At 42.9% G+C, this 23,692-nt stretch overlaps 1 protein-coding gene across 10 annotated transcripts in view; it reads left to right on the top strand.

Moving 5' to 3' along the window:
• The window catches only part of CPS1 (carbamoyl-phosphate synthase 1), a 190,819-nt gene that overhangs the window by 116,026 nt on the left and 51,101 nt on the right, over window positions 1–23,692 (top strand). For all 10 annotated transcript variants that reach the window (XR_007904400.1, XM_051786740.1, XM_051786736.1 and 7 more), the window contains 7 exons: window positions 616–734; window positions 10,808–10,949; window positions 12,669–12,734; window positions 13,260–13,323; window positions 16,665–16,846; window positions 22,022–22,216; window positions 22,751–22,818. Coding sequence is in view for 9 of the 10 variants with exons in the window: in XM_051786740.1 (XP_051642700.1) it covers window positions 616–734; window positions 10,808–10,949; window positions 12,669–12,734; window positions 13,260–13,323; window positions 16,665–16,846; window positions 22,022–22,216; window positions 22,751–22,818 (836 nt within the window). In the remaining variant the exon portion in view is untranslated. The remainder of the gene's footprint in view (window positions 1–615; window positions 735–10,807; window positions 10,950–12,668; window positions 12,735–13,259; window positions 13,324–16,664; window positions 16,847–22,021; window positions 22,217–22,750; window positions 22,819–23,692) is intronic.

Raw genomic sequence — 23,692 nt, 5'->3', positions numbered from 1 at the left:
GTGTTTTGTTTGGTTTGGGTTTTTTTAGTAAATATTATGGTGTTTTGTAATTCATTGTCTCATGAATAATACCTCTGTGGGGTTCCTTTTTACCCCATGGCTGCAAATGATTGGTTTACAAAAACCCCATCAATAACTCCAGGAAGATATCTGGACATTCCTGTTTTAACATTTCCAGCTAGGAGGAGGTTGATGGTGAGCCTGAGATTTAGGCAACTTGAATGGTAAAAGGTGCAGATGAGAAGTCAGTGCTGCAGTCTGAATGTGCCTCCCTGTAGTTAACTAAGGCATGTACTCAGTGGCCACCCAGCCTTATTGCCATTGGTTTGTCTCATGCTGGCTCTGTAAAAACCAGATTACCTCTCTCTCACTTAAACAGAAGCCAACCTTTGGTACCAAAGTGGGTGGTGCCTCCCTACACTGCTTGAGTGACACAGTTTCTGTTGCTGGAGGAGATGGGGTTGTGAGGGAGATGAACCTTTGATTTGTACAGCTCAATCTACAGAACCTTTTGTTCTTTACGCTATATAGTTGCTGCTACCTATTTGTAGGCTAAATCTGTATTTGTGCAGCATGTATTAAAGGGGCTGTTTGGTGCTGTCCTGTTTTTGGCAGGCCTTGGATAACAAAGTCCCTGTGGATGTCATTCACAAACTCACAGCCATTGACAAGTGGTTCCTGTATAAGATGCACAGCATTCTGAACATGGAGAAGATCCTGAAGGAAGTGAACAGGTAAAAAAGGCCAACAGCCTTGTCCTAGGACACAACAGTCCTTCTGGGAATTCTTCTGCTGGAAAACCTATGGTAAGCACAGATGCAGTCAATGCTGGGAAGTTTATTCCAGTGCTTGGAGTAAGCAGTGGTGTCTTAAAACCCACTTTACTGCCTCACACAGTCAGCAGAAATTTCTGAACACACTCTTTTTGGTAAAATAAATCTGTTGTGTACTCGGGCATCTTGACTGTTCTCAGGATTATGGAAGTTACAGTTTATTTTGGAAAACGGTCATTGTATCTCTGAGGCTAAGGCTGGGAATGTGAATGGCCTGCAAGGAGTAACAGTGTGCTGCACTCATGTGCCTAGGACAGAGTTAGCCTTCAAACTCACCACAGGACTTGTCCTGACTTATTGCACCTGGGGGCCACATACCCTGCATTTTATTTCCAGTCTGGCCTATTGATTTTTAAGCTTTTCTGCCTTGCTGTGATCATATAGTATGCGACACTTTTGTACCACACTTTCAAACATCTATAGTTCCTGACATATTTAAATATAAATCTTATTTCTTCAAGAAAAATGACCATATAAAAGCAAACAGGAAAGATAGCAGTAAATTAAAGTATTTCAGTTCAGCCTCTTGCTGACTTGAGCTTTCCCTTCATGGTTTTCAAGGCCGGAAGAGCCTCCTTGCTGAGTTATTGGCTGTGTGTTGGTGGCTTCTCTGCCTCTGGTACCCGTTGTACTCACACGTGTCACCACATGGTGGCACTGGGAGCGCACCAGAGCAAGTGCGTTGGTTCACCTGCTGTCGTCTGCATTTTGACCAGCTGCACGGTTTTAATTGAGCAGCCCTTGCTCTCCCTTGCCCTCTGGACCAAGCTGTATCTGGAGCTAAACAAAAATAAATGTGGAGGGAGATGTTGAAGATAAGGAGTAGCTTGATTATTTGCAGAAATCTTCTATTTGACTGCGCAAGTTTTTGCCCTCTAACATCCGTGTTGCATTTGTCTGTAGCCCCTTAAATATATATGTGCAGCTCCTGAGGAAGCAAAACAATATGTCGAGATTCAGTTTGAGTTCCTCACTATTGGAGTGGTGTGCTCTGGGATGAGGCACTTGGAGCCCCAGAAGCTGGCCCCATGCTCAACTGGTATAAATCCAGCATCACTCTACAGAAGCTAATCTTGCCAAACTGTCCTGTGTCCCTGAGGTCACTTTCCCTTTCTCTGCAGTGGGTGGCAGGAGCTATGATCAGCTGCCAGTGCTATGATCAGTACCTGGTACCACCTCCCATAGTTTTTCCTCCTTCTGGTGACCTAGGCAGCAAGCTGTACAGGCAGGCTGCTGAAGAGAGCCCTTAGGCAATATCTGACCTTGCATTTGTATCAGACATAACCAGTGTTGTGTCCCTTGGAGGTGGATTCATGCAATTCAACTCAGATTGCCAGTGGTGTCATAAAATCATTGAATGGTTTGGGTTTGAAGGGACCTTAAAGATGAATTAATTCCAAGTCCCCTTCCATGGGCAGAGACACCACCTACTAGACCAGGCTGCTCAAAGCTCCACCTAACCTGGCCTTGAACACTTTCAGGGGTGGGGAGGCCACAACCTGTTTAGACAACCTGTTCCAGTGCCTCACCAACCTCACAGTAAGAATATTTTCCTAATATCTCATCTGAATGTACTGTTTGTCAATTTGAAGCCATTTCCCCTTGTCCCATCACTACGTGCCCTTGTAAATAGTCCCTCTCCAACTTTCTTGTAGGCTCCCTTCAGGTTCTGGAAGGTCACTGCAAACCTTCTGTTCTCCAGGCTGAACATATAAATTATCTCTCATTCACTCACCAGGCAGATTTTCCCTCCACTGTCATTACTCACACCTGTCCAAGGAAACTGTCTTACCTCCCAGCCTGCACTGGAGGAGCGAATGGACTGTCTGGCTGCATTACATTGATGGCACATTGGCACAAAAGCAAAGAGCCGGGGAAAAAACACTTGTGACCTTAACTAAGAGGCTAGTCCAGTGAGCCACATCAGGAAACATATCTCTGCAATAGCCAAGGGAAAGTTAACTGAGTGATGCAGATGAGACTTGGCACACATGTGCTCTTCCTGCAGCCAGCTGTTTCCAGTTCCCGGAATGCCTGGCATGAGTTTTACCTGTGCTACAGGATAATTTCCAGTTGAAAAGAATGAACCGTGACACCATCATTGCTTTGAATCTTTCTGTTGTTGAAGTACAGTTACCAGAACCAGAAATAGTTGTCCTGTTCCTGGGCACTGTTGCTGGTTACAAGCTGTTCGGATGAATCCGTCCCTTCCTTTTCGTTTCTGGATGAGGTTGGGGGTACTTTGCAGTGAGGTTTTGGATGCAGCTGTAGTAATGTTTCTGCCAAGGGTCTTGATTTGGGCCCTGCAGAGCAGTTGTAGAGACTGGTAATAAGGAGATGGTCTCTGCCAAGGGGAAATTTAGAGCTAGAACAAGTGGGTATGACAGACAGATGGGGAAGGGGAATCAGAGGCAGGTGGAGGCCTTTGTGAACAGTTCAGCGAGCAGCTTTCACACGCCACATGCTATCTTGCATCCTCACCATGTGCAGCGATTCAGAGGCGAGCAAAAGGCCTCACTGATATATGCAAGGAATCTGTTTAGATGTGAGAAAGGTTGTTTGGGATAATGTAATGTGTGTGTGGGACTTTCTGATCTATAAATGCGCGTTCTCTGTGGTGTAGAGGCAAGGCCAGCCATTTGCAGAGACAGTAGGGACTGGGGAGGACACTGCCCCATTTACTTTTGGTGCTGGTGAGACTATAGCTTTGACACGCTGTGGCAATGTTTCCATATGACTCTGCCTCTGGGCCCTCTAGGATGGAGGAGTTGTTTCAGGTCATGTGATGGGGCTGCAAGAAGGCAAATGGCCTGAGCTGGAATGGGAAAAGAAAGCCAGTTGAAGGGTACTTGTGAGAATATCAATATCACAAACATGTCAAAGATGTGACTGCTGTTTCTCCTACATATTTTTCATTTTAAGTGGAAACTTATCAGTTACCTTTATACCTAGATGTAATTTCAACTACAACCTGCCCCACAACACGCATGCACACACAAAAGTAAAACCATGTACACGTATGCACACGCAAGGAGCAAGCACCATCCTATGCAGTCAGTCCATGAATTGGTGATGATGTAGGGAGCAGGGGTAGTGCAACAGGATGTGCTATTATCAGGAAATTCTTTCCCTAGATTTGGCCTTACCAGTCCTGTGAGCAAAAAGTGGGGGGAAGGGCCTTGCAGTGATTCCATATCTGTTCATCACACTGACAACTCATGAAGGAGATGGAAATTTGGACAGACCATGTCTGAGACAGTGAGGAGTGAGATGCGACTTTAAGGCCGGAGTGAGTCAGATTTGAAACAGGGACCAGTAATGTCATCATGGCCAGGAGCACAGCTGAAACCCGGTAACATCTGGGATGTACTTGACTAAAGACACTGGTGGCCTGGGTGCAAGGGAAAACCTCTCTTAGAATTTGCATCTTTTCAAATGTTCTTTGACCAGTTGCAGTGAAGATTTGTTAGCATGTTGCCATGGTTATTTTCATCTGTTCCTGATTTTGTGGTCTCTGAGAACTATGACTGTATGCAAGGAGAATGTACAACAAACACCATTAAATACAGGTAAAAGGTTAGGCAGCTATAGTGAAATCACCACTTAAGCCTAAGTGACGTGAGGATAAAAGTCTGGTTGAATATCAAATTTCAATATTGATAAAAGGCTGTAAAGTAAAATTTAAGTGAGAAAATAGGAGCAGGATAACCCCCCATTTTGAGGAGCTAAGCACAGAGATGGTGAACTTGCCCAAAATCTCAAAGACAGTCTGGCAGTGCAGTGAATTGCACTCTGTTGCCTTAAATCTCAACTCTTCAAAATAACCTTAATAAAAACAGCAGATCATCCTTTTGGTGGATGCCAGAGTAGCCAGCCTACTAACAGTGAGAAATGATGGCACCAGTCATATTTTGATAACTTTATGTTTTGGAGCTTTGTTTTCAAGGAGACTATGTCCTTGCTCTGTGGGTGTTGAGTGAAAACGCCTCCTGGCCTGTGGCTTGCTTGAGAGGGGTAGATGCAGTCCTGAGTATTGCTCTTGTTGTTCTTAAAGAGGCACAGGTTAATAGAAGGGAAAGCATACAAAAGTGGAAAGGTGAAGACCCACTCAGCCCAGCGTTTGTAGCTGGGTGCTCTGCTCAGCAGCCCCTGGGAGAAGGCGTTTATTGCAAATTCCTTTTTGGATCTCATGTCCTTGGGTCCATGTGTGCTTTGAAAGCTGCTTGCTGGAAGCATGGCTTGGATTTCAAAACGTGACTGTGGTGGAGTAGCCACAGAAACACAGGTGCTGGCACCAGCAGGTGAGCTGGGAAGCACTGCAGGGAGAGAAGCTCAGGCAGGCCATCAATAGGCTGTACTCTTCCACAGAGGTTGCTGCATCCTTGCTCTTCTCAGCAGTGTTTCTGCTGACTTGTGTGCTTTTTGGGACAAGTCAGAGCTGTCAGGCAGGTCTTGTGTGGGCATCCAGCAGAGCAGGTCCAGTGATGCCAAATGAGGCTGTGCTGATTTATGCTGTTTGAGGAGCTGTCACTGACATATTTGTAGTGCTTGTTTCTAGCTAACTGGAAAGATTACTTTTGTCTTCTTTGTGAACTGTGGGGCAGGGAAGACTAGAAACATCTTAGGAATGCAGTACATGAGGAGAATATTCTACAAGCAGCTATTCAGCACTGTTGGTTGTGCTTTGTGTGGATCTGACTTAAGATACTTTCTATTTGTCTTATAGAGCCATCAGTAATAATTTCACAGTAATATTTTCTTTCAAAGCATCTGTGCGTTTGTGAAAACACAATATGCATATTTTCCTTGATACAGAGGATATACAAGCATTGCCAAAAAAAACCATTGGGGAATCTTTGTAACCAGTATGTACAATACCAGAAGCAGGCAAGTCTGTACTGTGGCATCCCAGCAAAGACCTAAAAGCTCTCTTTTACTAGGGGTAGAAAATAGGCTTTGAGTAAGCATCCTAGTGAGCTGTTGCTTCAGTGCATCACTTAATCCTCTGAGTGAGTCATTGAGGTCTTAGGGCACAGTGTGAGGTTCACATTACTTAAATCAAGATGTCCAGAATGAGATTTATTAGCTGGGGAACCAGAATGTTAAAGGTGCAGATGCTAGAGTGGCAGTTGCTCAGTGAGTGAGATTTGTTGGTTTACTGCTCCTGCTTCCCTGAAAGCTCCTTTGACAGCTTTTTATCAGTCATCTCATGACTTTCTCAGGAGGGTAAAACCAGTAACAATCTATCTCCCTGAGAAGAGAAACGGGGAGAGAATTTTTACCCTGATCTCATTATTTTAGTTGTAGCATGTTCAAAATCTTGTAAAATATCAGGAGTAATCAAGGAAGCCACTAGGAGCCTTGAAACAGAGCAGGACAATGAGGAAAGGAAAAACAATGTGTCTTTGTACGCAATCCAGCCTGAAATCAAGCAGGCTTTTGAAACCCTCCAGGCCTATGACTACTGAGAAGCAAAGAGCTCTCTAAGGATTGGGCATAAGGCATTTTGCTTCCAGTACTTCTTGCTTTTGGCCCACTTTGCTTGTCAAAGTGAAACTGAGCTTAAATTTTAGTCTGGGTTTAAATCCCTCCAGAGTACAGAGGAGCTGAGTTCAAGAGAGGTGGGCTGAGCTGGATCTTGCTCATCTTTGCAGCTCCTCTGTGCATATCCAAGCCGCACGTGTAGCTGCCGAGATGAAGCAGAGGTGACCTGCAAGGTGAGCCTGTGGGCTTACAGGGCAATTGTTAACTGACACAGTAGCTGTGTCCCAAATGCTCCCAGCTCAGGCTTTGGTCTTTGTTCACAAAATATTCCTGGTCCTTTTGATCAAGACCCATTCACATCAGCCTAAGTAATATGTGGAGGGGCATAAACTTGGCAACATACAGAAAACGAAGCAGAGCCTGATTTGGGAGACAAGAAAAAGAGTGTTTCTTCCCCTATCAAGCAGGGACTTTCTGCTGGCATGTTTATTTACTATTACTCCTAAACTGGTGGATCAGATGAAAGCTGGTCAAGTGGAAGAGAGGGCTGCACTGAAGAGAGCAGGCTCTCCTGATAATTGCAATGCTGCCAGCGTTCCTACAGTCAGTTAATAGATTTCCCCAGGTCCTCTGTGCCAGGTGAAAATTTCCTAATTAAGGGGAATTTATTCCATTTCCTTTTATTGTTTATTGTTGAAGAAGTGAGCGGATGGAGTTCCTAAGATGACAGGGTGGAATTTTAAACTAAAAGCAACAGCAAATCAACACTGGAAGCTTAAAATGGAGTCACAAGCAAGGTTGGGGAAAGGTTTGTATTGTTTATAAACTGCAAAATGTGCAAGGCACTTTAGCTTTCTGAGGGGATGAACAGCCACAATGATTATGACAGTGTGCTAAAATATAATCATATGGTTTTGAGGCTCTGAAACTCCTGACTTTCATTTTGAAAAGCAAATATTAGGAAAAAGAAGCATTATAGAAATCTAAAATCATGGCCACTTAATCTTCCCTTGTTTCAGAATGGATTGTAAACCAGTGAGGGAGTTTAATCTTTGGAAGACTTTTTGCTCTGTGTTGGAAAAGCAAGTGTTGCTCCAAGGGAGGTGGGAAGCAGTGATGTAGGACTGGTTCATATATTTGGGAATAGCCAGAAATGAGAATTGTTGTCTTCTCTTTTTGGCTCTGGATTTCTGGTGAGCTTGAAGGGTTATATGTACTCAAACATTCAAAGAGATCAGCCTGATTTTGCCTCTTGCTGGCTTTAGTGTCTCCAGCACGTCTAAAGGTCTGTCCTTGAGCAAAGGCCGTGGGAATGCTGGATCTTAAAAATGGACACCCCTGGACCTCTGCTTGCTATCTGCAAGATGAGCATCACACTACCATGCTGTTTACATGTTTCTTTATATGATTTCCATGAAAGTTGAGATATAAATGCTAAAAATTACCTTTATTAGTAAATAGAAATTATTCTGTTATAAACATGTATGTCCAATACATGCAGAGAGGCAGCGTGATTTCCATACCAGTGCTAAGGATTTGCAATTCTTTGATCCAGCTCCCTTTAAACATGATGGAGAGATTCTGCTGGCTCCTATCATGCACTGGGAGTAGCAGAGGGGAAAAAATGCATGGAAATAAATGTTCCATTTCCCTGTTAGGGACTCAGCTTTTCTCTTGCACGCTGGTTGTCCTGTACAAAAACAGTTACCGTTCTGCATGGATTAGTAAGTGGCCTAACCTGATTTAAGATGCTAGCCCAAGGCAAATGAATCATGTCGTGAAATAATCACTGCTTTTATTCGCCACCCTGCTGGGGTGGGGGGTGACATTGAATGATATTGTTATAATGAGATAGAAAAAATGCAGTGGAAACGAGCTGCAAATGAAGGCAATTTTCTGTGTCTGTCAGTACTCAAATGACAGCCAGCTATGTGTGTTCCTGAGGCAGAAGGGAGGGAGGGCAAGGGAGTAAACACCACTGAAACAGGCTTATTTTCTTGGGGTCATCAGGTCTGCTCACTCATACTTTAGGAATGCTGAGTCTAGGAGAGAAATCTAGTGTGGCTGTGTCCTTCATAGCTGGTGATGGCTAGCATCAGTTTTGCCAGAGAATTGGTGGATTCTGCTTTGTTTGCTCCTGTAAAACACCTATCCATGCTTTCACTTCTGGTGCTCATGGTTTATGTAAAAAGTCCTGCCTCTGAGCTGAGATCAGAAAGCAGAAAGGGCTGAGGAGGAGCAGAGGAGTTTGTGGTGGTAGTGTTAGTGCATGGGAACCACAGTCTTTAATGTACTGACTGTAGTGCCACAAAGTGGGTCTTACTCGGGGATATCCAAAACCTGGGAAGCTCAACCTGATGGATTAGGAAGGACTGTTTCATAGAATCATAGAATGACTTAGGTTGGAAGGTACCTTAAAGATCATCTAGTTCCAACACCCTGCTGTGGGCAGGGACACCTTCCACTAGACCAGGATGCTCATAGCCCTGTCCAACCCAACCTTGAACACTTCCCCTCTACAACTTTCCTTCTGACTCTAACAAAGAGGAGGATTTGCTGGAGAAGAAGGGTGATATGGTGAAGGGTTCTGGAGAAGATCCGGGCTGTAGGTGGTACTCCTGCCTGCAGTTCTCTGAGGGCAGAGCAAGCTGGTTGTGGTGCCAGGCTGGGACACAGTGTGGAAGATGGGAGTTACAGTAAGCATTTTGGGAGACAGTGTGGAGGGTAGAAGTTACAGTGATTGTTTCCTTCCTGCAAATGCTCACTATTATTTTCTGCTGTGCTATTGCTGACAGGTGGAGTGCTCTGTTCTCATATTACAGGGCTAGGAGAGGTGGCACTGGGGAATTCCTAGAGAAAACCCCACCTACCCAGGGATTTGAGCCCCAAAGTTTCTGGTCCCCAGTTCTACTCTCAGAACAAGCTGTTTTGACACTTGTGTGATTCTCACCTGTTTAGCACTAGCCTGACTTCACCCAGGGCAGCAGAGCTTCTCTGTGCCTAAGCCAGAGTGGAAAATACAATCCAATGATTCTCTTTCATGCTTCAGCTTCCTGACACATTCCAATAAAGCTGTCTTACCCCTCTTATCCCACTGAAATAAAATAATACTATTTAAAAATACTGTCAAGCAAAGGACATAATTCAAAGCTCTGATTTAGGAAAATTGCTTGTTTGTTAGTCATTTCCTTTTTCCTGATTCAGAGCTTGCTTGTTCATAAAATATTGATTTATTGGGCAGGCAAGGATGCTCTTGGCAATGAAGATGAAAAGCAGACTGTGCTGATAAAAATACATAAGCTTTTTTATGTTTTTGTAAAAGCTAAGCTTAGAAAAGGTAACTTAGAAACGGAGGCAGGCAGAAACTATAAGGGCTTTTGGTGGAGTCAAAACATAGTGGAACAAAGAGTAGGAGAGAAAAGAGTGGAGAGAATAAAGAGGGAATGGAGAAGATGAAAAAAATCAAGAGCAAAATGGATGGGGAGCTGTTGATCTACAGAGATGACAGGGGAAAGCAATGTATTTGAAATTAACAACAGAAAGTAGGACTCCTGAAAAGCAAAACCAGGAGGACAAGGTATGGAAGTATTGAGAACCCCTGGTTACAAATATGAAATCATAAAAGGTGTCCCTGTTTTACTCAGTTTACCCCCCCCCCTCTGTTTTCCTAATGCAAGAAGCAGTACAAATGATAGGGAAAAAGATATATCGAGACTGTCAGAAGGAAAAACTCACCTTGTATGTGAGCCTCTGAAGATCATTTCTACTATGGATCTCTGAAGTCAGAGGCTTTTTCTAAAGACTGGCCATTTCTGAAGTAAGGCAGAGCATCCTCAACAACAGAAAGAAAGACTTGTTTGGAACAAATTGTAGTGTTTTGAGACCAGCTGTCTCCCAGCTTAGCAGGGTTGGGTCACAGTTATGCCTCTGAATGGCTTGTCCCAGAGCTTCAGGATTTTTATGCCTTTGGGCATAAATGGGCAGCTGCAATGAGAGGCAGGACATACATTATGATTGATCCAGCCAGTCTGGTGAGACCTGTATTTTAAAATTTAGACTGGGAGGAAGAATGTAAGAAAGATATTAATTTAAAGTTTGGGCGTGGAGTTGTAGGGATACTGAATCCAAGAAAGGAATCACTGCAGGTCCTCTGTGGAGGCTGAAATGGTAAATGACCATATGAGTGTTGTACATACAGTGAACTTGTACTAGCCTCGTGTAGAGTGCTGCCTGGAGGATGATGGACATCATTGTGAATCACTCATTCCTGCCTCAAAAATGCAGGAAAAGAAAGACTTTACCTCATAGGTATTTGTGGTGGGCGCCCAGTGCAAAAAATGTCTTTTATGTATGAGTCTTTTTCCTTTTCTTGCTTTCATGTGCATGATCCTATAGCAACTCCATGGAGTATAGAGGACACAAGCACTAATGTATCTTATAGGTCTGCCAGTAAAGCCTCATGCAGAGGTGTTTTTCTTATTTAATCTCAGTGAAACAGTTCCAGAGGAGACACTGAGAAGAGCCAAACAGATGGGGTTCTCCGACAAACAGATTGGGAAATGCCTGAGGTTGAGTGAAGCCCAGTGCCGTCAGCTGAGGCTGAGGAAGAACATAGTGCCCTGGGTGAAACAGGTACGTGTGTGGTCCTGCTGGGGGCTTCCAGGAGTGCAAGGGGCGGGAGACCTCCGTGTCTTTAGAAACCCCTGGCTCTGTTAACGTCCACAGGAGTTTTGATGTTGACATGAGAGGAGAACACGTTTCACCCCTGTAGCTGTTCCTTCTGCATCAATGTAAGACCATGAACATTCCGAAAGAGATGCTCAGAATATTGTTGTTTGTATTTTGCGTGGCTGAGGGGGAAACACAGCTATGGGGGTTCAGGGAAAGGCTGAGAATGTTGGCCCACCATGGTGTGACCATGAAAAGCATAATATGGCTTCTCTTTTGGTAGTAACTTTTTATAGGCTGTAATTGAAGTCTGCTACTGTTATGGGTTCATTTGCTATTCATTGTGATAGCATGAGCCTAATGAGCTCATCTGGTAATTGTGGCAGCGTCACTAGGTGTTCTCCTGCTGCATTTAAGCTATGTTGGTATTAAACTGCCACCAGCTGGTTTTCTGTCCTTAAAGGGGAAAAAAAAAAAAACCAACCCAAACTACTGAATGTTTCTGAAAGAGCTTGTCTGTATCCTCAGGCCCAATTCCAGGTGCCAAATCTCCTTCTGTTCCCCAGCTGCTGTTTTTCTTCTATGGCTCACCTGGCCACGGAAAAGTGCCTGGTCTTGCATTGCATTCTTTCAGCTGCATATGGCACTGCAGTGCTGGATTGATTTGTGTGCCAAGGTACCCTTAATAAGGTCATTCCACTTGTGCCTGCATATGTACCTTCAAAGCATATGTTTCTTCTTGTTCCATGAAGTATGTCACACTATTAGCAACGGTAATGAGCAGCAGACACTTAACACGGTGCTAATGACATAAGGTCACATTCTCCATTATTCACAAGAATTTGGACAGCCACTGAGGATTCCTGAAACTACTTGAAGGCTGGACAGGTTTTTAAATGGTATAGTGTGTAAAAATTCATGTCAGGACTGCTTTAATATTGTTCCCTGTTCAGTATTCTGTGTAGAAATGTTTCAGTTGTTCATTCAGGGAACATCAACAGTTGCTGGTGTCCTAGATGGACTAGTCATGATGTATAACATGCGATGAGTAGGTGACACAAATAGTTTGTGAACAGCCTAGTAGGAAAATTGTTCTGGGTTCCCAAAATTACATATAAGGGGTGGTTGAAAATCACTCTTGCTTTGTGTACCATTTAATTATCAAAGCAGAAGTTATACTGTAACAGAAATATGTAGTAATTGTGCTGCTACTCAGCACGATCTCAAAGTGATATTGTGTGCATGTTTGTGTTCAGTGTGGGAGTAAGATGGAATCAAGAGCAGGATGTGAAGGTTCCAGATGGCCCTACTAAAGGGGGCAAGAGACCTGAAAAAATGGAGATCTGTGTAACTAATGCTGCCAGACAAAGTAGAGAACAAAGGCCTTGGCGAGTAGGGTAGGTTCCTGGGCTGTGTAGATGTTTCACCAAAGGGTGCAGAGCTAAAACTACAGCTTAGAAAGAGATGGTAGAGTGTCGTGTTGACTGAACTGTGGGGTCTGGGGGCAAGGTCAGGCATATGCTGCACAGAACAGTTCAGATCACCTTCTTATGAGAGGAAAACAATAGGACGGAAATAGCAGTAGAAAATGAAAGAGAGAAAAGAAAAAAACCCAAAACACTCGCACATAGGAAAGATCTTGCACTGGCCGAGTCACAATCCCTTGTCTTCTTCCTCATGCAGATTGACACACTGGCAGCAGAATACCCAGCAGTGACTAATTACCTCTACATCACGTACAACGGGCAGGTAGGCACCTTCAGAAACAAGCCTCATTGCTGTCTGGTTTGATCTCTTTCCTCTATGCCACATTATTTCTGGGGATCTTGCAAATGTCTCTGTCTCTGTAGCAATTATTTTGGATGGTGTTACATATAGTCTCCTTACAGAAGGCTTGGAACTTTCTCTTGCTCAAATCCTGTTCCGGTGCATTTAGCATTAATGGCCCTGTGTTAATATATCACCTGTACGTGCACAACTCACATTTCACTAATCTCATCCCAACGTTCATTTGTATGTGAATGTTCACAGCTCCTTATGGCTGCTCAAAGAGCCACATCAGAGGTGCTATGTTTCCTTTGGTTTGGGTGCAGCACCACTAATTCCAGGAGAGTTGCACTTGATTTACACTGCAGTAAATGAGATCAGACTTGAGCCCTGAAGGATCAGACTGTTGGATATGAGCTGAGCATCAGAAACTGTTTATCCTGAAAAGCACGGAGTTAAGGTGCTGTGGAGTACATATCCTAATGCCTTTTTGCTCTCCCTTCTCAGGAACATGATGTAAAATTTGATGACTGTGGAGTGATGGTGTTGGGCTGTGGACCATATCACATAGGTAAATCTTTCTTACAACTCCTCTGTTCTCCTTGAACCCTCAAGCTGCCTTCAGATATTCTTGTGGTTCATTTGCTTCTCTTCTCATATGGTGACAAAACCCTCCAGAGTACAGTGCACAGGACATCAATTCCTAACACAAGGTTTGCCTTTCATACTTGCTTGGAGACTTCATTTCACACCCTGGAAAAAAACAGGAATATTTTATTACTTTTCACTTAATACTTAGTTGTAATTTCCACAAAGTTTTGTGGAATTTTTTAATCTTATTTTTTTCACATGTTAAGGTCTTAAGAACCTGATAACTTGCATCACGAGGATTTTGTTGTTCCTGCACCTGTCTTACATGTTTACTGCCATCTCACGACAGTGTTGTTACACACTATGCATTTTACAGCTGCAAGTATAGGTGACTCTGAAAATATTTTGATCTTTTCAGCTACTTTTGTATAAGCAATTCTCTGTATGCTGTTTTTTCAGCCCACTCAGATCATTATACAGCATAAGAGTTTCTTCATGGCTGTGAGTACTGGGTAGACAGACTGCTGAACTCTGTATATGATGACTTTGACTTTTTCTATTAATGGATCCCTTTAAATAGCTTGCAATTGTTGACAAGAAAAAAATTGCTTGTTATTCAGAAATATTTCTGCTCTGCATCTTGCAAGAAGTGGTGATGGGTTTTGAAAGCTGAAATTGAAAACTGCATCCATTTGTTTTGCTGGGATGGAGAGGTCACGTGCTGCACTCCTGTTGCTGTTTGTAGGAAGTGTCTTTTTGAACTCAGTTTCCAGCATGAATGTTGAGATGAGTGAAATCAGGAGCAACACTCCACGATTATGCTTATTTTTTGTGAATGCTTCTTCCAGTCAACGTGCTGTGTGGCATGGTTTTAAAAGACATGAAAAAGATGTCAGTGTTCTTTCATAATTTAATTGAATGTATGTGAATCCATTTTGCACTGACCATCTAAAACTCCTCATTGCTTAGATTAGCCATGCAGATTCAGTCTTGGTCTCACCTGCTCTGTAGCTTTGATTAGATCAAGACCCTCTTTGAAAGAAGTTGCAATTAAATAGAAGCTACTAAAGGAAACCATTACTTGTACCTCTAAAAGACTTTTTCCTATGTGCAATAGCCAAGTTGATTTCTTTTTTTTCCCCTCTCTGGTTATCCTTTTAAGGCAGGTAACCAGAGTGCTCTTCCTCTATGCTCTCAGAGTTGTAATCAGAATTCAGTGGGATCAACTTAGCGTTTCTTGCCAGGTCAGAAAGGGCTAAATGATTTGGATGGAAGTTAAACATGTGACACTATTTTTCTTATTTCCTTTATGAAAACTGAGTTTTAGATTAAAAAAACCCCAACCTTATGAGTTTTATTTGAAACTATCCATAAATATATTGCAGGAAAATCTTGAATATGTTGACACTTTTGCAAAATAAAAATATTTAGGGGAAGTGTGAGGCCATTTCAACTCATGCTATATTCTGTGTTTAAAAAGAAAACTGTACAAACTGAAGTGGATTCTTTTGAAGTTTCTTGTTAGCTGATATGCCAAATAAAAACATGATGTGAATCAGTGCTTTTACACACTCTTGAACTTCAGTCTTTGGCACACCTTTCCTGCACACGTGAAGCCTCTTGCTCCCAGGGAGCCTGAGCTGCAGTAAGTGAACTGTGCTCCATGAGGTGTTGCTCAGGTAAAGAGCAATCCTTGCTCTTCACCTGCTGCCAGGAAGGGATCAACTGTCCTGAGAGGGGGTTTGTTTGTGTGAGTCAGCCCTGAAAGCAGTATAAATATATTCCATCACCTGCGTGGGTCAACAGAGTGCTCTGTAAATTTTAAGGTGTGCACTTAGATTTTAATGTGATTGAAACCTGAAAGTGAGTTCAAAACATGCCTGTTTTGATGTAGTCATTGTCTTCTGAGGAGCAGTGTCTGCTTATGTTACAACAGTCATTACTAGTAATACTATTTATTTTCTGTCTTCCCTTTTCCTGTGTTTGGACATGACCATTACTGGATGTGCTTGGAATACACTTACAAGTGTTAAGATGTTTTCCCAGGTTGTATCTGAAGCAGTCAGATGGGGGCTACAGATGACCATTGTGTTCCAAGGTTGAGGTTTCTTATGCATATAAAAGTACCTGAGTAATGGAAGTGGAATACAAAAAGTGAACAAGCACCTGGTGTCCCTTCTGGGAAACATTCAGTTTCAGGTTTTATTTTCCTCTCTTTTCTGTGGGGCTTTAGCCGAGGCTTAGACATGTTTTGAGGTTCTTGTTTGATAGAAGTATGGAAACAACTTACGTGCCTGTCAGTGAGTGACCTGTGCCAATCATTTATTTGTGACTAGGTGGTGGAGGCAGCAATTAAACACAGCCTGAATTTCCAATGTATGTTGTCACACAATTATATGTAAAAGTAGTATCAGTGGTTAATGATCATGTAATGCCTGTGAATGCAGCATGATGAGGCCAAGGTTTTCTTGTAGACTGTATGCATAACCATTTAATGCTGTTCTTTAATATGCCTTGTTTTCTGTTTATGTTACCCCTCCTAGATGTTTGAGCATAGAAATGTATAAAGTAGCAGCTGTTCACACAAGTCTTGATTCCAGTGTTCCCTGAAGCCACAGCACTGCCCTAATCACAAGTGCTGCAGCTATCCCAGGACTAATCACTAAGTCCTGGTGCTTGCCCAAGCTCCAGGTGATTCCCTCTGAGCCTCTTACCTTTCGAGGTAGCCACAGTGCTTACTCAGGGCTCAGGACAGTAGGACATGCTTGCCCCACAGTGTTGCCAATAGTCATTGTGGCTTTTAAACTAAGGTAAGAGGATCACAGAGTTACTCTGGAAATGTTGTTCTACCAACCTGCCTTACCTAGAGTCAGTGCACAGGAAAGTCAAACCTACTGTGCTGTAATTTTTCTGTTGTTGGTTTAGCCATACTCTGCTCTTCTGGAAGGTAAAAACCATTTCAGTCTTCTCTTCTTTACACTACATCTGTAAAAATGCTTTGTGTTTCCTGGAGTAAGCAGCACTGAATTAAAACAACAGGAACTCAATTTGGTCAACTCTAAGCTTCTGCCTGTTTAATTTATTCTGGTTTAATTATTGGTTGGGAGGCAGCAGTATCTGGATGGGCAGCAAGAGCAGCCATCAGTGTTTATGAGCGCAGGACGACAGATGTGTCGCAGGGGTCTGACACTCCCGAGCAGCTGAGCCAACTTACCTCTTGTGTTTGGGGGTTCCTTTTTCACCTTGAGTGCTGAGAATGTCTCTTTATGTTTTCTTCTCTACATCCTTTCTTTCCTTGCCCACTTTTCTGTCTCCTGGCAGGCAGTAGCGTGGAGTTTGACTGGTGTGCTGTTTCCAGTATCCGCACGCTGCGTCAGCTTGGCAACAGGACTGTCGTGGTGAATTGCAACCCGGAGACAGTGAGCACAGATTTTGATGAGTGTGACAGACTGTACTTTGAGGAGCTGTCATTGGAAAGGATCTTGGACATCTACCAATATGAGGTAAAGAAAAAACAGAAGCTCTATAAAAAGCCATGAAGAACCTAAACTTTTCAAAATTCATGTCACTAGCTTGCTTTGGCAGAGCAGCTAGGGGCAAGGGGAGAGAGCTTGCTCACAAAAGCTCTTTGGTTTGGATCCCATTGTTACATTTTACACATCGTTAATGTTCCTAGCAGACTGCTCAGTAATGAATGCCAAATAAATATTAAATTATTTCGTGAGATGCCATATTGTGCAGTATTTGCAAGCAGATTTAATTTGCTGCAGTCATTCATTGCACAAATTGTTCTGTCCTTGTGGTACTGGGCTTTAGTAGTTAAGCATACCCTTGAAGCACAAGTCCTCCACCTGAAGTGATAGAACATCATGCTAATGTGTGCTCAGGAACTCGTAGTCTTGGCCTTGCAGTACAGTGGCAATGTTGTGGATGTGGTCCAGCATACAGGCAGGCAGATCAGGAAGGGCCATTGGAATTGCCATCAAGCCAAAACATGTTGCAGCTGATCCAAATATTGCACTACTCTCTTAGGAGTTTTCAAGTGTTCAGAAGTGCTAATCTAAGAGATGGAGAAGAGTTCCAGACAAATTTTGTAATGAGAGTATATATAATATGAACAGTTGGCCCCGATATGTAAAATGTTGGTTTCTAATCAGAACTCAAGTCTCAGTCTCGAGGCTCTGTTCTTCAGCCATTTGCAAAATACTGACTAGGACCATTTTTAGATTGCATGTTCATACTTTCCTATTTGTACATGTTGTTTTACTTCTTCTTTAAATTTTTGTAAAAGCAGATTACTACTGGAAAACATAGATTTAGGACAGGCTCTCTGGACTCAGAGCCTGATTTTTGAATGCTTTAGGATTATGCATGAGACTCAGCTCTAAAAGCATTGAACTCTTATTTACTTAACAGAACTGAACTTCTGAGCTTGGGGCGTGGAGCAAACTGGTGTGACAGTTTGTCAGACAAGTTACACTGATGAAACACAGCATCTAATTACTGCAGGATCAAAGAGGAGGTAGATACAGGTGATGAGGCAGCAACTGCTCATTTCTACACAGAGTGCTAGTAATTAGCAGGTTGGGTGAGAAAAATGTGTGGAAAGAATAACACAAATATATTGAAATTGCATTATCCTGCTTGTCATGGCAAGGCTTGGCAAGTTTGATGGGAGGTGATGCAGATCTCAAAGTCTAATAGCAACGTTCTGTGGTACCCAGACCTGAAGGGGTAGGACACTGTTGGCAGTTTCCCCAGCTCAGCAAGCCATGCTCATAAACTGGACTCTGCTTCTGGGTATGTTTTTAGCCTGTCCTGCTTGTGAAAACCAAAAAATGATTGTGAGAGGAGAAAGGGTAGGGAGGAGGCAGCAGGAACTGAGGTGGTAGGAATAAAAAGGGGGATAAGAGAGATGGTAAGAGTTTGCAGAGGTTTCTGTTACTGCTACTGCTTGGGTATGAAAACAACCTATTTGATGTTTGCTCTGAGGGTGTTAAAGTCATCAGATCTGAGCCTAAACATCCAAAATCAGGTTGTGCTGTTTAAAAATTCCCCAGATGAATAGTAAATACTCAGTTGTTTAGAACACTTTTCTTCAGTAGCAACAAAAAGAAATGCTGTCATTATGCCTAATTTACAAGTAGGGAAACTGAGTATCTGAGGAACAGTAGCCTGCACAGAGTCATGCAAAAGGATACAGGTAGACCTGGGGACAGAGCCCAGACCTCCATCACAATGTAGTGTAAGATGTATTATTTGTTATATGTAATTTCTTCTTAAAAAAGTGAGTGAGCCCAATGCTAATATCCTGTTAACAAAATGCTTCCTCAGGCAAATGCAGTTGGAAGTCAGTCTCTAAGGAAATGATCAAGTTAAAATTAATCTGATTCTGAGATCCTTCACCAATCCTGCAAGACAGCCATCTCTCCCCACTTCATATACAAAGCATGAATAGTGCTGTGATGTCAGGCTGTTCTTTTAACCTCTCATTGGCCTCCTATGATGTTCCAATAGGCAATGAACTGTGGCAAATACTTTGAAAAGTCCTGGATTGTTGGCAAACTGTAGGTAAAACCATCAGCAAACAATGGACACACCCCTGTGCCCTTAGTAGAGATGATTCATCAGCTCCCTAAGTGTAGTTAGGATTAGCAGCAAAGTTTGGGCAACTGTTAAGCTCAAATAAATAGGTGCACTGACTTGTCCCAGTTTTAGTGATGAGACAAATGAGGCTGCATTGAGAAGCAAGGTTACCAGCAAGAATGAGGCCGCTGGAACCTGCCTACCAAGAGATGCTCACAGCTTCACACAGCCTTATCCCAGGGATGTACTCAGCTGTCCCTCCTTTCTCTCTTTTGTGTCTTCTTTTACCTCCAGTTGACATTCACAGCTGCTCTGACTCACCAGAGACTGAGCTGTGTATTGGAGCAGAGTTTAATTTACTCTGAATGTGCAAAGTTAGGTGGTAGTCTGTGAGGACAATAATTTAAAAAAAAAAAATAAAATCCCTTCCTTCAGATTTATTGGCTTTTTGTTTCTGAAGATGTTCCCTTTTTGTTTTAATATCTGTCTGCTTGAGGGCCTCTACTGATTCTTTTTCAGTTTCTAAAATAATCCTGAAACAATTAATAAAACTAAAGGAGGCTCTTAGGTACTATTTTAATGGTCTAATTTGTTTTCAAACTCAGGGAAAAAGAAAACCCAACTCTATTACTAATGGCATAAAACCAACGTAGTAATAAAAAGAGTGATTTTTGTTATAAAGGGAAGAATAATTCCCTCTAGGCTTCTTTCACTAGATTATGTATTGCATATATTTTAAAGATATCTAATGGCAAGGATGTTATTCAATTTCTTTATAATTAAAATATGGCTGATGGTAGAGTGATATGCGGTGGCATCTCTTTCTGTCTGCCCACATTCTCAGTGGAGCAGTCCTGTTCCCTGGCAGGACAGTGACTGCTCTTTGGGCAGGAACATCCTTTGGGAAACAGCAGCAGAATTTTAAAGGAAGAAGTGAGCAGCAGCTAGGTTCAATTTATGTTTCTTTTTGAGTAAAAATGAGTATATGATTCTTTGGTATCTACTTGCATAAGCCATCTCCTCTGTCTCCTTAGGGCTTGAGACCCTAGTGCCATCCTAACTTTGATGTGGGCAGTCTTTGAACTTTAGAGGCTCAGTAACTAGAATTGTTTTAAAGGAAGAAATAAGCAGCAGCTGAGGAGAAGCTGTTAGCTGGGACATTTACATTTCAGACATGTTGAGGATAGGTTAAGATGTTGGTTACCTTGGCAGCAAAGGTAGGCCAACTTGTTATCCAACAGGAACCCTTCCAAGCTGCAAGAAGGAGTTTGCTTACTCACTATCTGGTTCTCATCCATATGGGATGGTAAGGGGCCCAGGGACTAGAGAGAATTAGTCTGATTTGGATGGGTCTGGAAGCATTAAGGAACAGATTTCTCTTACAAGTTGGAGATGGTGATCTCCAGTGTCGTGAGACAACCCTGTGTGGGCACAAAACAGACTCTGTCCTTGCTCCACCCTCCGCTGCTGAGGCATTTTTCACTGCCTGTCTTGAGCTCTCTCAGGTGGTTGCTATTGGCCAGCAGCAGCATATCATCCCAGTAGTGACTGCCTGGGGAAAAGGAAAAAAAAAATCACCTCCAGCACTGTGTATTAGCCTGCTAAGCAAATAATACTCTTGTAGACTTTGTGATAATAAGTGCTGTTTAAATGCCAGACTTTTTTTAGTGGATTTTTATTATGGTAGGAAATTAACCACATCAAAGTTGAGTGGGGGTTGTACTAGCATTTATCATCTATTTTTTTCGCAGTCACTTGTAGTCCATCCTGCTCTCAGCTTATAGTTTTGCCACTCCAAATCCCTTTAAATCCCTGATGAAGGAGTTCCTCTTGCAGGAAGGCCAGTGGGGCTGACCTCCTTCAGGAAAAACACACTTATTAAGTAAAAGAACATTGTTCCTCTATCTTTGAGATCCAAACTGTGGATCACTTAATTTATGTTTTCCATTTGTTAGAAATGGGTAAAACTGTAAAACACACTTAGTTCAAAAGAGCCTTCACTGCAGCTGTACTGCGGGCAAGATCCTCCTTTGAGCAAATTTTCACCAGCTTTAATTTGGAAGTAGAGTGCCCATTATTTAATTACCCTCAATTATTACACAGTCTAAAGACGATTCATGTCCTCATAGTTGTTGCAGGTACTCTAAGGCCTTTTTTTGCTGTTGAAAATTTTCACATCTGACTAGACTGTACTTGAAAGCATTAGGAGTTCTATGTAAAAAAAGAAGTCTGTGTTTGCATCTGAAGAAGGATATGTGTTTGCAAGCAAGCTCACTTGTGTCATTATTTACTCTTTATTATTTCCCCAATTAAAATGTGATGACTGCCCAGTGACAGACATGAAATGCTCCAATGTGTCTGGAGGATGCTGTACCACTTGCCCTGCCTCAGCTGCCTCTGGAATTAAAGTGCTTACAAATAATCTGTGTGGAAATGAGCACATATGACAGTTTGCTGAAATACTTGTTACTGTCAAGGGCACTACAAGAAATGAGGAGCTAGTCGGGAATAAGGAGCATGGATTAAAATAAAGGGCTAAGTGTGTCCAGAGTAATCCACCATCACGTGCTGTCTGATGTGTTGGGCTCTGTTGAACTAGACTCTGCTTAGCTTTATTACACTCCTCAAAGACTGGCTTCTGGGGCTAGGAAAGGTGGTTTGCTTAGTAAACAGCAGTGCTGGCAGAAAAAAAACCCATAAATTCCACTTGTGTGCCATTGCCTCTGTTCTGGAGGTTACTGTCTTGCAACTGTAAATCTCTCCTTATAGTTTAAAGCCATTCCCCCTTGTCCTATCACTGTCTGCCTGTGTAAAAAGTCATTCTCCCTTTTTCTTATAAGCTCCCTTTAAGTACTGGTGGTCGCAATAAGGTCTCCCTGGATCTTCTCCAGACTGAACAACCTCAGCTCTCCCAGCCTGCCTTTGCAGGAGAGGTGCTCCAGCCCTCTAGTCATCCCTGTTGGTCCTATGCTCTGTCTTTGTTCACAGCAACCTGAAAACAAACATAATCTGAATACTGAATTCCTGTCTGTAACAGCTCTTACTACTGAGTTAACCTGGACATGACCGTGCTCCTTTCTGTCTGCCGACAGGGGTGCAGTGGCTGCATTATTTCAGTAGGAGGGCAGATTCCCAATAACTTGGCAGTGCCACTTCACCAGAGTGGAGTGAAGATCCTTGGCACAAATGCTCTGCAGATTGACCAGGCAGAAGATCGCTCCATATTCTCAGCTGTTCTGGATGAGCTGCATGTGGCCCAGGCTCCCTGGAAGGCTGTGAACACACTGGTAAGTTGGTATGTTCCTCTGGGAAATTATGAAGGAGCTGGGGGTTGTGCATCTGCTCACTGGGACTGACTCACTGATACATTTCAAGATTCTGAAGATATTTAACAGTTTTTTACTGCCAGTGTTGAAGAACTTTTTGGTCTCTGTGAAGTGATGCTGTAGCAGTGCTGGGAGTGGGCAAATACTGGAGAGGAAGTGTCTTTAAATCACCTTTACACAATCTGGGGTATATACCCAGCAGAAGTTAGCGCCGCCGCCAGGCTAGTCTACTCTGGCCTGCTGGCTTTGAGAACTGCTCTAGCAGGTGGAATTTGCAAAGGAATAGAGGTGTCTTGGCACTGCTTTTTTTTCCTGGTGAAGCTCTATGGACAGGGAAGGTCTGAAGGTGCCAGTTTGGGAACCAGGCTGCAGTCTCTGACTTCTTCCCCTACCATCTTACTGGCTAGTAAAGTGCAAATGCAGGCAGTGTTGAAATTTTGGTATGACTTTAAAATATTTTCTTGTTCATAGCGTGTTTTTCCTCCCTTTCTTTAGAGAGACGCAGTTGAATTTGCAAGCTCAGTGAGTTACCCATGTTTACTGAGGCCCTCCTATGTTCTGAGGTAAGGCTCAGCCATCAGAGCTCAGCAAGGGAGGGCATGAACTCCAAAGGCCTCTTTGAGACAAGGGAGAGTAATTTCAGGGATGTGTGGAAAGCTCTGTGCTAGGTGTACGTGGCATAAAGCTGCCCATGGGACAACTGATCAAATCAATAAGGGAAGCCAATGGATCCCTTAAGTCCATCAGGCATTGATCAAAAGTAGAACATATTCATAAGAATGTCTGTTTAGCTGCATTACCTTTTTCATATCTTAAGGCCAAACCCACAAACTATCTGGCATAATCTTTAAGGTTCCTGAGACTGTTACCTGTACAATTAAATCAGAAGATTGTTTACCACCAGGAAAACCAGAAGGGAGTATACTGAGGCCATTTATTGGGGTTGGCATCTGTTTTCAGAAAATGGCAGTGCATCTTTTGAATTCAGCTTCTTATTTGCCAAGCTTCTCCGCTTACAGGCATGTTTTATGTCCCTACACGGTGGCAGCTGCTTCTCACTGTAAGGTAAACATACACGGGTATTCTTCCCAAGAATACCAAGGCAGTGGAAAGATTTAAAAAAAAGGTTCATTTGAGATGCAAGGACCACTTTTTTTGTGGCAAAAGGCCAGCTCCTGCCCCCTCGGGGCCCTTTTTGTCCTCTCTGTTTCTCCACCGCCTTCCCAAGGCCTTGGTGTATGTTTGTTAGAACTCTCTCTCTCTCTCTTCTCATGTTCCAGAGAGCAAGGCTGAGAACTCTTGCTATGCAGGGGGGGAGGAAAGCATTGAAACTGCCTTTGGGAGTTACCATTTAGGCAGAAAGCCTTCCGAGCAGAAACCCAGTTCTAACACTCTGTTACAAATTCTTCCGGAAATGTATCTGTTCCTTCATCATTA

Source organism: Manacus candei, unplaced genomic scaffold, assembly GCF_025592945.1.
Source record: "Manacus candei isolate 608988 ecotype Guabito, Panama unplaced genomic scaffold, ASM2559294v1 h1tg000023l, whole genome shotgun sequence".
NCBI lineage: Eukaryota > Metazoa > Chordata > Aves > Passeriformes > Pipridae > Manacus > Manacus candei.
Note: the sequence above shows the minus strand (reverse complement) of the source record. Positions and strands in the feature narration are given on the sequence as shown.